Source organism: Hermetia illucens, chromosome 4 (assembly GCF_905115235.1).
Source record: "Hermetia illucens chromosome 4, iHerIll2.2.curated.20191125, whole genome shotgun sequence".
NCBI classification, from domain to species: domain Eukaryota; kingdom Metazoa; phylum Arthropoda; class Insecta; order Diptera; family Stratiomyidae; genus Hermetia; species Hermetia illucens.
Window position 1 is genome coordinate 72233302 of NC_051852.1, and position 13603 is coordinate 72246904.

The 13603-nt window shown below is 45.3% G+C and overlaps 1 protein-coding gene across 2 annotated transcripts in view; it reads left to right on the forward strand.

Moving 5' to 3' along the window:
- Window positions 1-11014: 11014 nt before the first annotated feature.
- LOC119654989 (BRCA2-interacting transcriptional repressor EMSY) overlaps window positions 11015-13603 on the forward strand; it is a 39922-nt gene continuing 37333 nt past the window's right edge. Inside the window, exons 1-3 of one of the 2 annotated variants that reach the window (XM_038060653.1) lie at window positions 11015-11179; window positions 11254-11428; window positions 11478-11715. In XM_038060653.1, the coding sequence (XP_037916581.1) occupies window positions 11116-11179; window positions 11254-11428; window positions 11478-11715 (477 nt within the window). In that variant the 5' untranslated portion in view covers window positions 11015-11115. The remainder of the gene's footprint in view (window positions 11180-11253; window positions 11429-11477; window positions 11716-13603) is intronic. The other variant, XM_038060654.1, reaches the window with a different exon arrangement.

Genomic DNA, 13603 nt, shown 5'->3' on the forward strand with positions numbered 1-13603 from the left:
GTATGGTGTGGAACCGTTTGGTAGTGCGGAGAAATGAGCCCACTTCTTTTTTTATATGCCTGGTGACCTTACGCTTCTGCATGCGATGCACTCTCTAGCCCAGGAGTTGATGTCCTTATTCATGGAGGACCAGAAGTATTTCTCGGTGACTAACCGATTTGAAGTCCTGATGCCTAGATGCACTACGTTGTGAATCGCGTGGAACACTTCCTTGCGAAAGGTGACCGGAATGTATGGCCTGGGTCCCTTTTCGGAGTATTTGCAGCAGAGAGAGAGGTGACGATAGCCGAGAAGTCGAGTGAGGCGGGGATGTTAACCTAGGAGTCACGTGACAAAGCGGCAGCAACTATGTTGTCCTTGCCGGACACGTACTGTATGTCAGACGTGAACTGGCTTATAAAGCTCAGGTGTCGAAGCTGACGAGAGGACGCTTTGTCGGGCTTTTGTTTCAAAGCATATGTGAGAGGCTTATGGTCCGTGAACACTGTGAACCTCCGCAAATCCTTCGCGGTTTTCGGACGCGGGAAGCTTGAGATCGCTTGCACCTTGTCTGGGTCGGGCTGTATTCCGTCAGGGGAACTGAAGTGGCCGAGGAATCTCACCTGTGTCTGGAGGAACTTGCATTTGTCAACGTTTACGACTAAACCGGCCTCAAGGGGACCTTGAAAAATGCACTCGAGATGGACTAAGTGCTCACACTCTGAAAGCCGACCTGAAGAAGCGACGAAAACATCATCCAAATATACGAAACAGAAGTCGAGGTTTCGCAGAACCGAGTGGATGAACCTTTGGAAGGTTTGCGTCGCATTGCACAATTCGAAAGTCATCCGTGTGAACTCGAAGAGTCCATGGTGGTCCATGGTGTGCATATTGCCATCTTTGGAATGTCTTCTGTAGCTACAAGGATTTGGTGATACGCCTTGGTTAAATCCAAGGTCGAAAAGATGCGGCAGTTTGCGAGATGATCCGCAAAGTCGTGGATGAGTGGAATTGGATATCGGTCTGGAACAGTTTGCGCGTTTAGCCTTCTGTAAACCCCACAAGGGCGCCATTCGCCGTTTGGCTTAGGGACCATATGGAGTGGGGAAGACCAACAGCTGTACGAAGGTCTGCAGATACCAAACTCTTTCCGTGTAATAGCTAGCTTCTGGGATGGCAGAGGACGCACCCTCGAGAAGAAAGGGGAACGAGTGGTTTTAATGTGGTACTGCACATTGTGCTTCACTGGTTTAGAGAGACTGCACTCGGTTGTAATCTGGCTGAACTTTTGAAGGAGCGCCCGAACACGAGAGTCGGTAATGTCCTCTGAAAGTACGGAAAGATTTTTACTTGGGTGAGATGCCACTTGGCCCGACGAATTAAAGTTGGTCGTGGGATCTATAAGAGACTTGTTTTGCAAGTCCACCAGCAACCCATAGTGACACAAGAAGTCTGCGCCTAGTATGGCGAAGCTGACATCCGCCAGGATTAATTGCCAGGAAAACGTCCTACGCAAGCCAAGACTCACGTCCACTTGCCTATACCCATATGTATTAATTCGGGAGGAATTTGCTGCCGCCAGTTTTAACGATTGAGGAAATAGTCGATGGTGCCGGGGTACGGGAAGAAACGAAACCTCCGCACCATCATCTACGAGATAACTGCGCCTGCTGAGAGGGTCATAAATTGTTAGATGACCCAGGACCCCCCGCAGACCTCGTTTTTTGAGGTAGGCGCGAATTTACACGGGATCGTACATTTGGTGGCTTTTTCGCCGAATCTGCTATGGCACCAACAAATACTTCTGTCCGTAGGTTGTCCTGCGACCTGCTACCCGATCGCCCTTTTCGACCAGCAGACCGCGAGCGAACTCGCGACCTGGCGACCGACCGCTGAGCGCCCAGCGTCACCCTCATTTCAGCCGCTTCAGTTAACCAACTTCGTCAGAAGGCTTCTGAACGGCCGGTATTATTGGACGCGACCTCGTGCACTTTATCGGCCGCAGCCGCCAGCGCCTCCAAAGAACCGGAGCCGCAAGCGAGGACCGCCTGGGTGCCCTCCGGGAGTCGTCGCAACCAAAGTGATTTTAACAAATCGTTGTCGATCTTGTCCCACCCAATTGCCTCATTTCGCGAAGCCAAGTTGCGAGTTTGATCGCCCAACGACGAACCTGCCAGCAAGTGATCCAGCTTAGCTGACTCACTTACCGATAGGCGTTTGATTAACTTGGACTTCAACAGTGTGCAGAAGGCCGATTTCACAATGTCATCTACCGGGAGGATGGACTCCTCATCCAGACCTACAATCGCGTGGTTAAATTCTAACAAGGCCCTGCACTAACTACGGCAGACCGTACCCACAAATGCCCGCACGAGTGAAACCAGACACCAACAACACACTCCGAAGCGGATGCGTTGGCCAAAAAGAAAAGAAAAGACAAGAACTCGCCACAAAAGCGAAACTCCACCGACGAACATATCAACAATGTGAACAAGGCCGTTAGGTAGGGCCTCGAATTCGAGGAAGGGGCAACAAAAGTGTCCGCCGGTGGCACTTTGACAGTTCAGGCCGTGGTCGCAACTCGCACCACTTTTAAGAAGGTCTGATCTTGACCTTTCTGAGGAAATCCTGAGTTTTCTATACCGACGCGAACAGATTCCGATCGATCAGCCTATAGTAATATTATATTTTCTTTTATTAACAACACATTTTATTCCATTAAAACATTTTGCTGTAACTACAAAACTAAATTTAAAGAATCACAAGAGTTCCTCATCCCTCAAATTCTGACTTCTCACTTGAAAACAGCTGACATTAAAACTCAATTCATTCTTTTCGCAATTCATCATTTATGATAAATCATGGCCCGCTCCGCCACGGAGAACACCGATGGTGGCCACTGTGAATCGAATTAACAACATTTGAAATAAATTTCGAATGTTGTTAATCCCGCTGCGTCACAAGCTTACCACCGGCCACCATCATTAGAGCTCCGTTATCTTTTAAGTAAGTTGGATCGTCCAAGCTTAAATGCGTGGCACTTAGTGCTCCTATTCAGTAAATCCGGCAACTGCTGAGATTGTGATAATCCATGGTGCTCAGACTTTTGTCTATACCTCTTACCAAAGAAAGGTTTGAAAAAGGAAAGACATACATTATGGTAACAGCAATTAAAAACGGATTTCGACCAACTCATCCAACAGAATCGCTGAACAACTTTGTTCGAACAAGACAGGAGGAAAATGGACACACAGCGAGCTAGCATAACATACCCAACGGTCTTCGCAGTCATGCGACGAATCTTAGCCAAAGAAGGCATCGAAGCAGTAGGATCAAGTAGGATTCATACGTTCGAAGCGCAATTAGGCAATGAAAAGGACCCGAACAAGTAAGAGAAAAAAAACGGCATCTGCAGGATGTCTTGCGAAAATTGTCCATGTACTTATTTAGGGCAAACCAAACGGCTAGTCAGCACCCCGGTCAAGAAACATTTAAAAGAAGCTGAGCTAATAAAACGGGGCAGAAAAACCTATCAACATGTTCATAAAATTGAGAGGGTAACGGTACTAAAAGAAGTCAAACGCAACAAATTGCCTGAGTTTCTTCATTGGAAAAGAGCCCCAGGAGCACCAATTGAATACAGATAGTGGTAACGTGCACTCGTATTCATTGGTACCATATGTTATAAGGGGATATTTGTAAATTAAGAAACAATTAAGTCGTAATCATTAAGATAATTAGATTAAAATAGTTAGTATATATTTAGATTATGGACATTTCTGGGCTTATTCCACTGAAGAAGGCAGGAAGCGGTTGCCAAAATGCGTTTATGGAGAATTAAAGGAACATCATCGATTTAACAGGAAATTTGTTTGTTTGTTCGACATGAATTCAGTCAATGCGAACAAGCCGCACGTATTACTATTGAATATTTAGTTTTATAGTCTGACTAAAGTATATGCAAACTGTTTGAGTTTTGTAGGTAAGTCAATGGGAACTTAAAACTCGTGACATATATGCAACTTTCAAGGATGCTGCCGGGATTCAATTAAATTGTATGTTTTAATTTGTTACAAAACGCCACCTTAGGTACATTTTTGAAAGTGTGCATTATAAAACCTTAGACCTGTAGTCCAGCGAAAGTAAAGTGAGTTCAATAATAATAATAACTCCGCCGAAGCCGGTCCCAAGCCCGGTTGTAAAAGGAGGAGGGGTGGATAGCTTCAGTCTGAATAACTGTACGCCACCGCAGCGTCTCAGGGGGTAGGTGAGGAAAGTGCAGGAACTTTGCAGTCTTGCAGATTACTCACTAAGGAAGCTATCTCAACACCTGGCAGCTAGGGATAAAATGCACCACCAAAAATGAGAAGAAGGAGAAATTTAAGGTCCGGTACGGATAACCGGCGGGGGTCGTTTGACTTGGTGATTGGGTCGGGCTCTCGTAATGGACAGCACGGCGTCGAAACCGCTAGTCGTGGGGTGGTTTGACGTCTAGGCGCCACGACGACCAGGAGCACAGCTCCACCTGCTGCAGCTGTTTCGCCACAATCTGTGGCGACCACTTCAGCAGGTTCGCGTAGGAAGCGGATGAAATGGACTGAAGAAATGAACCTCTTCATCATCCGCTCCTACTACGAAATAACGGCGGGGGCGGGTACAACATCTTACCGCCTCTTGTTGCACCAGAGATTCGTCGAGCGTTTCCCGCAATTCGCGCACGTGACTGTGCAGCGAGTCGCAGACCAGTACCGCTTCATTACTCGCAGCGACACAATCCCGGCCACCATCAGGGAACGTGTTCGACTTGAAGTCATCGGGGAAACTGGTGACCGAGAGTCGATGGGGGCAGAGGTGGCGGCATCAACAACACCACGCCGCACTGCAGGTAACAGGTTCAGTACTCGCCGAAGCACTCTTCTCCACCGTCCAGCTGAGGTTTCCGCTGAGGTTCGGGACGAATTCCAAAGAACGTGAATTCTCGGATATGGATCCTTTGCATAGACCAGGTATTCCCAGGCTCTATGCATCTCCAGCAACTCCGGGAATTCTATCTCAAATCAATGATGAGATTGCATCTCGACTGTGTGCTGATATGTCGCTGCTGCAACTACAATCACTTGTGTATTGTGGTGCAGTTGCGGCTATTAGATTGCGCGGTCAGAAGATTCGCTTTCGCGTTATTGGTTTGAGTGACAAAAGAGATCAACCATGGAAAATTCGTCTGGAACGTCGGTGGGACTCACTAAGGCAGGACATTGCTAGACTGATTCAGATCAGCACTGGCAATGCCAGCCGACGGGTGAGAAACAAAGTGCAGAGGGTTTACCGGAACTATGCCATCCCTTGTGAGATACCCGTTGTTGAAATTCTGGACACACTAAAACAGAAACTTTCTGTCATATGCAGTCGGTTACGACGGTATGGCGAAAGTTATTCCAGACGTGTCCAGAATGCAACATACGCAAGGAACCAGCGGAGCTTTTTCAGATCTCTCAACGAATCCCAACAGAGCGCCCAGACAATACAGTTCTCGGTGACGGAAGCGAAAGAGTATTGGGGTGGACTTTGGGGGTTACCTGCCCAGCATGCTGAGCATGCTGAGTGGATCACCGCCGAAGGCGCCCGCCATGCCATACATCTGGCATGAATTTCGCGGATGTTACCGAAGAGGAAGTTCGACGAGCCATAAACATCTCGAAGAACTGGAGGGGCCCAGGTCTGGATCGGGTGCAGAATTTCTGGTACAAGAAATTTACCAGCCTACAATTCCCACCTTTCCTCACTGCGGGGATTACCTACCTTATCCCTAAGAAGGACACGGTGCAGGACCCCGCAGACACAAGACCGATCACTTGCTTACCAACCCTCTACAAATTCATCACGTCCATTATTAGTGGAAGGATCAATGCGCACCTCGAGACCAACAACATTCTGTCCGAGGAGCAGAAGGGCTGCCGAGTTGAGTCAAGGGGTTGCAAAGAGCAACTCATTATCGACTCGGTAGTTGTAGGACAAGCAACTAGAGGCCAAAGAAACCTCTTCAGTTGCTATATCGATTATGCCAAGGCTTTCGACAGCGTTCCGCATACCTGGCTAATCGATATCCTACATCTGTATCGCATTGATCCGAAACTAATAAAGTTTTTGGCGACAGTCATGGAAGGGTGGCATACCACCTTATCAGTCCGTATATCTGAGGATGCTAATACCTCACTCGCCCATCCGTATACCGAGGGGCATCTTCCAGGGGGATTCGTTGAGTCCCCTTTGGTTTTGTATGGCACTGAACCCCCTTTCATGACTACTAAATGATGCTAGAGGGCATGGTTTTGCAATAAAGTATGGTCTACGTGCTAAGTGCGAACTGACACACTTGATGACATCAAGCTGTATGCTGGTACTGACGACCATGTTAGAAGTCTGTTGCGAATAATAGACATGTTCAGCCGTGATATTCGGATGGAGTTTGGATTAGACAAATGTCGAATCCAAGCCATCCGCAAAGGTCATCACGAGCCACATGCCGGACATAGCATTGGTGACCTCCACATCGAAGCTATGACCGAGACAGACTTCTAGAAGTTCCTAGGAATTCTGCAAGGAACTCATGCTCGAGTTGGTGATCTGAAAGAAGCTTTGCTGTCCGAATTCCTGCGACGTGTAAAGCTGGTGCTGAAATCGCATCTCTCGGGGAAGAATAAAATAAGCGCGTTGAATGTATTCGCCATCCCTTCATTGGCTTATGCATTCGGAATATTGCCGTGGACGAAGACCGATCTGGAAAACGTTCAGCGGCCGATACGGACAGCTATGTCCAAATTTCGAATGCATCACCCAAAGTCTGCCGTGGAGCGGATGAACCTGCCTCGTGACATCGGAGGTAGGGGCGTGGTTGACGTGGTGGCACAACATCATCGCCAAGTCGACTCGCTGTGCGCTTATTTTTACAGTAAAGAGCAGGCGAACCCCTTGCATGCGACTGTCTGTAAGGCAGACTGTGGACTGACTCCACTTAACTTGAAGGATCGATCTTTCAATCCTCTGAGTGGGGTGAAGTCGGACCAAGAGCGGATCGATGAATGGAAGTCGAAGGTAATGCACGGTAAACACGTAAATTGTCTTTGGCAGCCATTTGTCGATTTGCATTTGTCGAACAGATGGCTGTGTGCTGGGGAGCTCTTTGCTGAGACGGAGGGGTTCATGTGTGCCATTCAGGATGGCGTGGCCGCCACCCGAGCTTATAAAAAGCTCATCATGAAAGAACGGGTGGAGAACGACCAGTGCAGATTGTGTGGTTCGGCGTTAGAGACGTTGGACCATCTCATTTCTGGCTGTACTGTTATGGCACCGGTGCAATACATCACCAGGCACAATGCTGTATGTAAGGTTATCCATCAAAACCTTGCATATAAGCATGGGCTCATCACGGGAACATGTCCGGTTTACCGATATGAGCCGCAAGCAGTACTTGATAGTTCTGCTTACAACATGTATTGGAACCGGCAAGTTCTAACTGATCGCCATACCGCACACAAGAAGCCTGACATACTGTTAGTTGACAAGACGGGTCGCTCCGCGTATATTATTGATGTTGCTATCCCCCATAATAGCAACATTGAACGGAAATACGTGGAGAAGAAGGTGAACTATGAGCCATTGGCTCGGGAAATCAAAGAAATTTGGCGTCTCCAGCGGGTGGTTGTAGTTCCCATAATATTGTCAGCTACAGGTATTGTACCTAAATCCCTGACGGCTTCCCTTGATGTCCTGGGACTTTCGCACAGTCTGGTTCAAACCATGCAGAAGTACACTATTCTGCATACGTGCTCGATGTTGCGGGGAGTACTCGACGGATTCTCCCACTGACCTATCACCGGCCACCACCACCAGTGCCCCTTTAGTTTTTACGTAGGTAGGATCGTCCGAGCCTAAATAATAATAATAATAATCGTTGGCGCAACAATCCATATTGGATCAGGGCCTTGAAGTGTGTTAGAGCACTTCATTCAAGACCGAAACGGTACACCACAGTACACTGTGGGAGGCAATGTGGTCAGCATTGCGCTCGCCCGAGATTATTACCCTGATTTGACTCAGGTACTCATTCACAGCTGAGTCGACTGGTGTCCGACATCCAGTCACGATAACAAATTCCTCTGCCCCCAGCGAGATTTGAACCGCGACCTTCCGCTACGACAGCCCAGCGCTCTAACCACTTGAGCCTAAATGCTTGGCACTTAGTGCTAATATTAGGTAAAATCCGGCATCTGCCGAGATTGTGATAACTCGGAAATTGGATTGTGATAACTCGCAACAATCCTTTGGATCAGGACTTTGAAATGTGTTAGAGCACATCGTTCAAGACCGTAACGGTACACTACAGGATATCAGTACCTTGTCGGAGGCAATGTGGTCTGTACTGTGCTCGCCCGAGATTATTACCGTGACTTGACTCAGGTACTCATTCACAGCTGAGTGGACTGGTATCCGACGTCAAATCACGATACAAATTCCACTGCCACCAGTGAGATTTGAACCGCGACCTTCCGCATGATAGCCTTGTGCACTAACCACTCAGCTATCCGGTCTATAGGTAAGCCAATAATAACAGTAATAATCGTTGACGCAACAATCCATATTGGATCAGGGCCTTGAAGTGTGTTAGAGTACTTTATTCAAGATCGTTACTGCACACTACAGTACACTGTAGGAGATTATTACCCTGATTTCACTCAGGCACTCATTCAAAGCTCAGTCGACTGGTATTCGATATCCCGTTATGATAACAAATCTCTCTGCCATCAGTGAGATAGGTAAGCCAATACGGAGTTTAAAACTCTCGACAGTCAGTTAACGTGGCGCTTTAATGCTAAGGAGGGCGATGAAATATTGTTTCGTGCCTTGCTGCATAAATACCTCGCAGAAAGTATTTTTGGCTATTCCGAAAGGAGATTTTCGGGAAAAGTGGATCGTCATCGTCACACGGAATCCAATTTCTTTGGGGTCAGGTTTGAATTGCGAAGATCATATCAATGTTAGTTAACATTTTCTAAACTTTAACTCCAATCTTAATTGATAATATATGATTTATGTTTTGTCACAAGTGAAGAGATACCGCAGAATATTCAACGTGTCCAAGGTTCGAGTCCCAGTACAAATCCATTTTTTCCGGTCTGTGAATCTTTCAAAAACGTACGTTTTATCGCCGTTCAGGTAAAGTTTCAGAATTTGTTATATAGCGTGTTACCATTACTATAGAAACGTAAAATAACTTGAAGGATTGGTCATTATCGCATCAATTTCCCACTTTCCTGCTAAAAACTTATTGATTACTTAAATGTAAAAAACATTAAATCAGATGCCTTTGTGGCGCGGCAGGATTCGCGGCATTCGAAATTTTTCGAATGTTGCGAATACCAGCGGACAGATGACGTCACCGGCGCTCTCCACTCAGTTTAGACCTCGCCACAGGAATGAAGAGCAGAGTGCCATGAAGAGGACGGCAAATGGCATTTTTGAAAAGGAGAATAATTAATAATTGACGACTTCAAGCTATGATCGAGATAGACTTTTACAAGTACCTAGGAATTCTGCAAAGAGCCCATGCTCGAGTTGGTGGTTTGAAGGACGCTCTGCTGTTGGAATTCCTGCAATCCTTTCACCCGCATATGCATTCGGAACATTGCCCTGGACGAAGACCGATCCGAAAAACGTCCAACGGCCGATACGGGCTACTATGCCCAAATTCCGAATGCATTATCCAAATTCTGCCGTGGAGCAGATGCACCTGTCTCGTCACATCGGAGGTAGGGGCGTGGTTACAAGAGCAAAGAGCAGATGAGTCCCTTGTAGGGCAAATTGCGGACTGATTCCACTCGTCTTGAAGGATCGATCTTTCAATCCTCTGAGTGGGGTGAAGTCAGACCAAGAGCAGATCGATGAATGAAGGTAGGGAGGGAGGGATTTATGTGTGTCATTCAGGACGGCGTGGTCGCCACCCGAGAAGCAATATAGACGCAGCCACAATGCTGCATCTAAGATGATTCACTAAAACTTCGCATTCAAGCATGAGCTGATCACGGGAGCATGTTCAGTTTACCGATATAAGCCGCAAGCTCAATAGTTCTGCTTATAGCCTGACGTGCTGTTAGTTTACAAAGCAACATTGAATAGAAATACGTGGAGAAGGAAGTGAACTATGAGCCCCTGGCTCGGAAAATCAAGGAAATTTGGCGTTTCTAGAAGGTGTTTGTAGTTCCTATAATATTGTTAGTTATAGGTATTGTACTTAAATCGCTCACGACTTCCCTTGATGTCCTAGGACTTTCGCACAGTCTTGTTTAAGCCATGCAGAAATATAAAAATTCAGAATACGTGTGCGACGTTGCGGGGAATTCCCGACGGATTCTCCCATTAACCTTGCATTTATATTTATTTTTAAATAGGTAAGGTCATCCGAATCTAAATGTTTGGACTTAGTACTAATATTTTGTCAAATCCGGCATCTGCAGAGATTGTGACAACTCGGATAACAATAATCGTTGGTTTCCCTGAAGCATATTAGACCATTTCATTCAAGACCGTGACGGTACACTACAAGACAATATGTCAGCATTGCGCTCGTCCGTGATTGTTGCCCTTGTTTGAGTTTGATACTCCTTCGGAGCTGAGTCGAGAAATCCCTGTAACACCAGTGAGAGTTGAATCCTGTCCTTGTGCTTAATTAAAATTAAGCGTCATCTACTGTAAGCGTCATCCACTATTGGCTAGAGAGAGGCAGAGGCTTATCATTTTATTTGCTATTATTTGTTCAAATTCAAATTTATGGAAAACTAACTCAAGAAAACCAGTGAGGTTTGCGACAGCGCAACTCATTTCGATTTCTGGACTTTATGTTAAAAGAAATCTTAATTCAGAATAAGATTTCAAATTGAATAATCGAATCAGATTAATACATTGCAGACGTTGAATGCCCTCCAATTTGACGACTTTCAGAACGCACCCAAAGAAAGCGTTTTGACATAATAAACAGAAATGGCTGCTTGACGTACAAATTGTGCGAAAAGGGAAAATTCGTTTGGTTTGTTATGCTTTATGGTTTACATTTTTCCGATAAAAGTGTAGTGAATATCTTTCATGATGTGGCCACCAGTATTGGATATGACACGAGATGAGTGTCGTGGCGTTCTAAGACGTTTGGGTATGTTTTGCAGAAAGTTCTCTTAAGACGATGCTATTCTCACCTATTTTTCTATTTCTCTATTTGCTTTGAAGAATTAGAAACTTATTCCAACGTTGTGAGCACATTTCGAGCACAGGGAGGACTGAGTGATGTAAAGATCAAACTCCTGGAGGAGCTAAGGAATGTATTTCACATATCGACGGATCGACATCGTGCTGAGGCGCGAAGAGTAGCAAATGACGAACAGCTATGCACAATAGCTGAAACGTAATCTAAAATACATTTGTTCGGGAAGAATTCGAACTGAAGTTTGTAGTTTCAGAATATCAGGCCCAAATACGACACAGGAATGGAGTCGAGAAGGTAGGCGGCCTTTCCCGCTATTGCCCCGCGTACCGCCATTCACGGCTTTTTCGGCTGTTGCTAACGGAGTAGCTGAGATGGCCAAGCACGAGAATGCCATACTACCATATCCTTCGGAAACGTCAACAACACGGAAGGCACGAGGCGCGGACACTGAACAAGATACTAAGCAGATTGTGAAACAAGATCCTGTAAGTTAATTTTGGTTTCTATTGCCGAGGAATTTATTCCTAGCTTCCTCCATGAGGCATGAAGAAGGTGATCGGTGAGAAAACAGCCAACTATTTTTCGTTTGCTCCGAACGTAATGTTCTTGCGTATTCCATTTCGGATTCGGCGATGTTTTATTGGAATGGTGGCAGCGTTCTCCTGCAAGGAGTGAAATCGAGATGGTGTGCATTCAAAAATTGGCGAAGGCTAATAATGTAGTGTAGATGCTTTGGAATTACTGGATTCCAATCTAATTAACCTTAGTACCTTTTGAACTTTAAATTCCTTCCAACTCATCCAGAACTCTCCCAACTTCATTTAATATTATTATGTTCAAGTAAAAGTGATAGGGATAACGCTAAACATTGAGTTCAACGAAAGTGCCACTAAGTCTCCAGAAGCATAATAGAAGTACCACCACTCGACGGAATTTGAGAACGATAACTCCACTAATGGATTGTACTAAATTTTTCTCTGCGGCAATCTATCTGCTCATCGCTTATTGCTTTCGGCTTTCATCCTTTAATAGTGACTTTCACTTTACCTCGTTGCAAGCATTGACTGATCGATACTTCAAGTTAACTGTAATCATCAGCCCATAATCTGTATTCGACAAAGGTGCGTGTTAGCTAGTGTGTAAGTTGTTTGCAGATTCCCAGTTGATTTCTAGAAGAATTCATAAGGCCGTAGCACCGCGGGATAGGCTTAGGATATCGATAAATCACGAGACACCGTCAAAAGCCTTGGCGTCATTACAATTCACCATATTTCTACTAGTTAATGTCGAGTTCATTTTAACGGTATTGTGAAAGACAAGATCCTATCAAAATCTGTTCATCGTCCGCCTGTTTGTCGCACTACTGATATGAAAGTAAATCAAACCTATGGTTCACTGACAATTGACGTAATGAACTCACACAGATTTTGGTCGCACTCTACTTCGTATGTGACTTGTGGATTGACATATCGTCCTTTAATCTGATGCTATTTATTTTAAACAAAAAAGGTAAGCAAGTTTTGGAATGGTTTATGGAAACCCATCGCAGTGCAAAGTGCTGCAAGCTGCCATCCCGGGCACATGTTTGCTATCAAATCTCACCAAGCAGATGCTTTAGAAATTTGAATGAGTCAATCTGTAAAAAGAATTGAAATGAATTCCCGCACTACTAGCATTATTGATTTTAGAAGGCGTTCGAATTGAGATAGTGGCCACGAATAAATACAGTAGAATATCGCATTAATACGCATCGTGGGAAAACTATGCTCAGCTAAGATACTTTTCGAAATGTGACTCCGATAGCTGGAGAAAGCGATGTGATGCCATCGTTGATAGCTCACGAGCATATAAGCAAAATCGCTTAGCATGTGGAAAGACGGTTAGGGAGTAAAATGTCGCTTCACTGGATAATAATGCTTAACTATGCACAAGTGCAATAATGTTTCGACTTATTTTTTTTAACAAAATTTTAGGTTGGTCGAAGTGACCACCTTTGTTTTTGATTACCTCCTCACACTTTGGATATTTTGATTAAGTTGTTCAAAATAATTTCGTCAAACTCTTCCCATTTGCTTTGTAATAATGTCCAGATCTGTCTTGCACAAGATAGAGATTGACTTTTGACTTTTCAGTCGAGTTCATCCCAAACTAGTTCGATGAGAGAGAAATCTGGTGGTTGTGGTGATTTGTATATGATATCTTGGCATAGTTCAGAGGAGTCCTTCGGGTCATTATCTTGTTGCAAAAGCAAAATTTTGGCATGGTCTCTGCAAAATTTTCGAACACCCCTCCCTTTTCGATGTTCTCTCGATTCTGGTAAAATGGCCAGACCTTCCCTTCCGCCTTAAATTATTAGACCTTCCGCCAACAAAG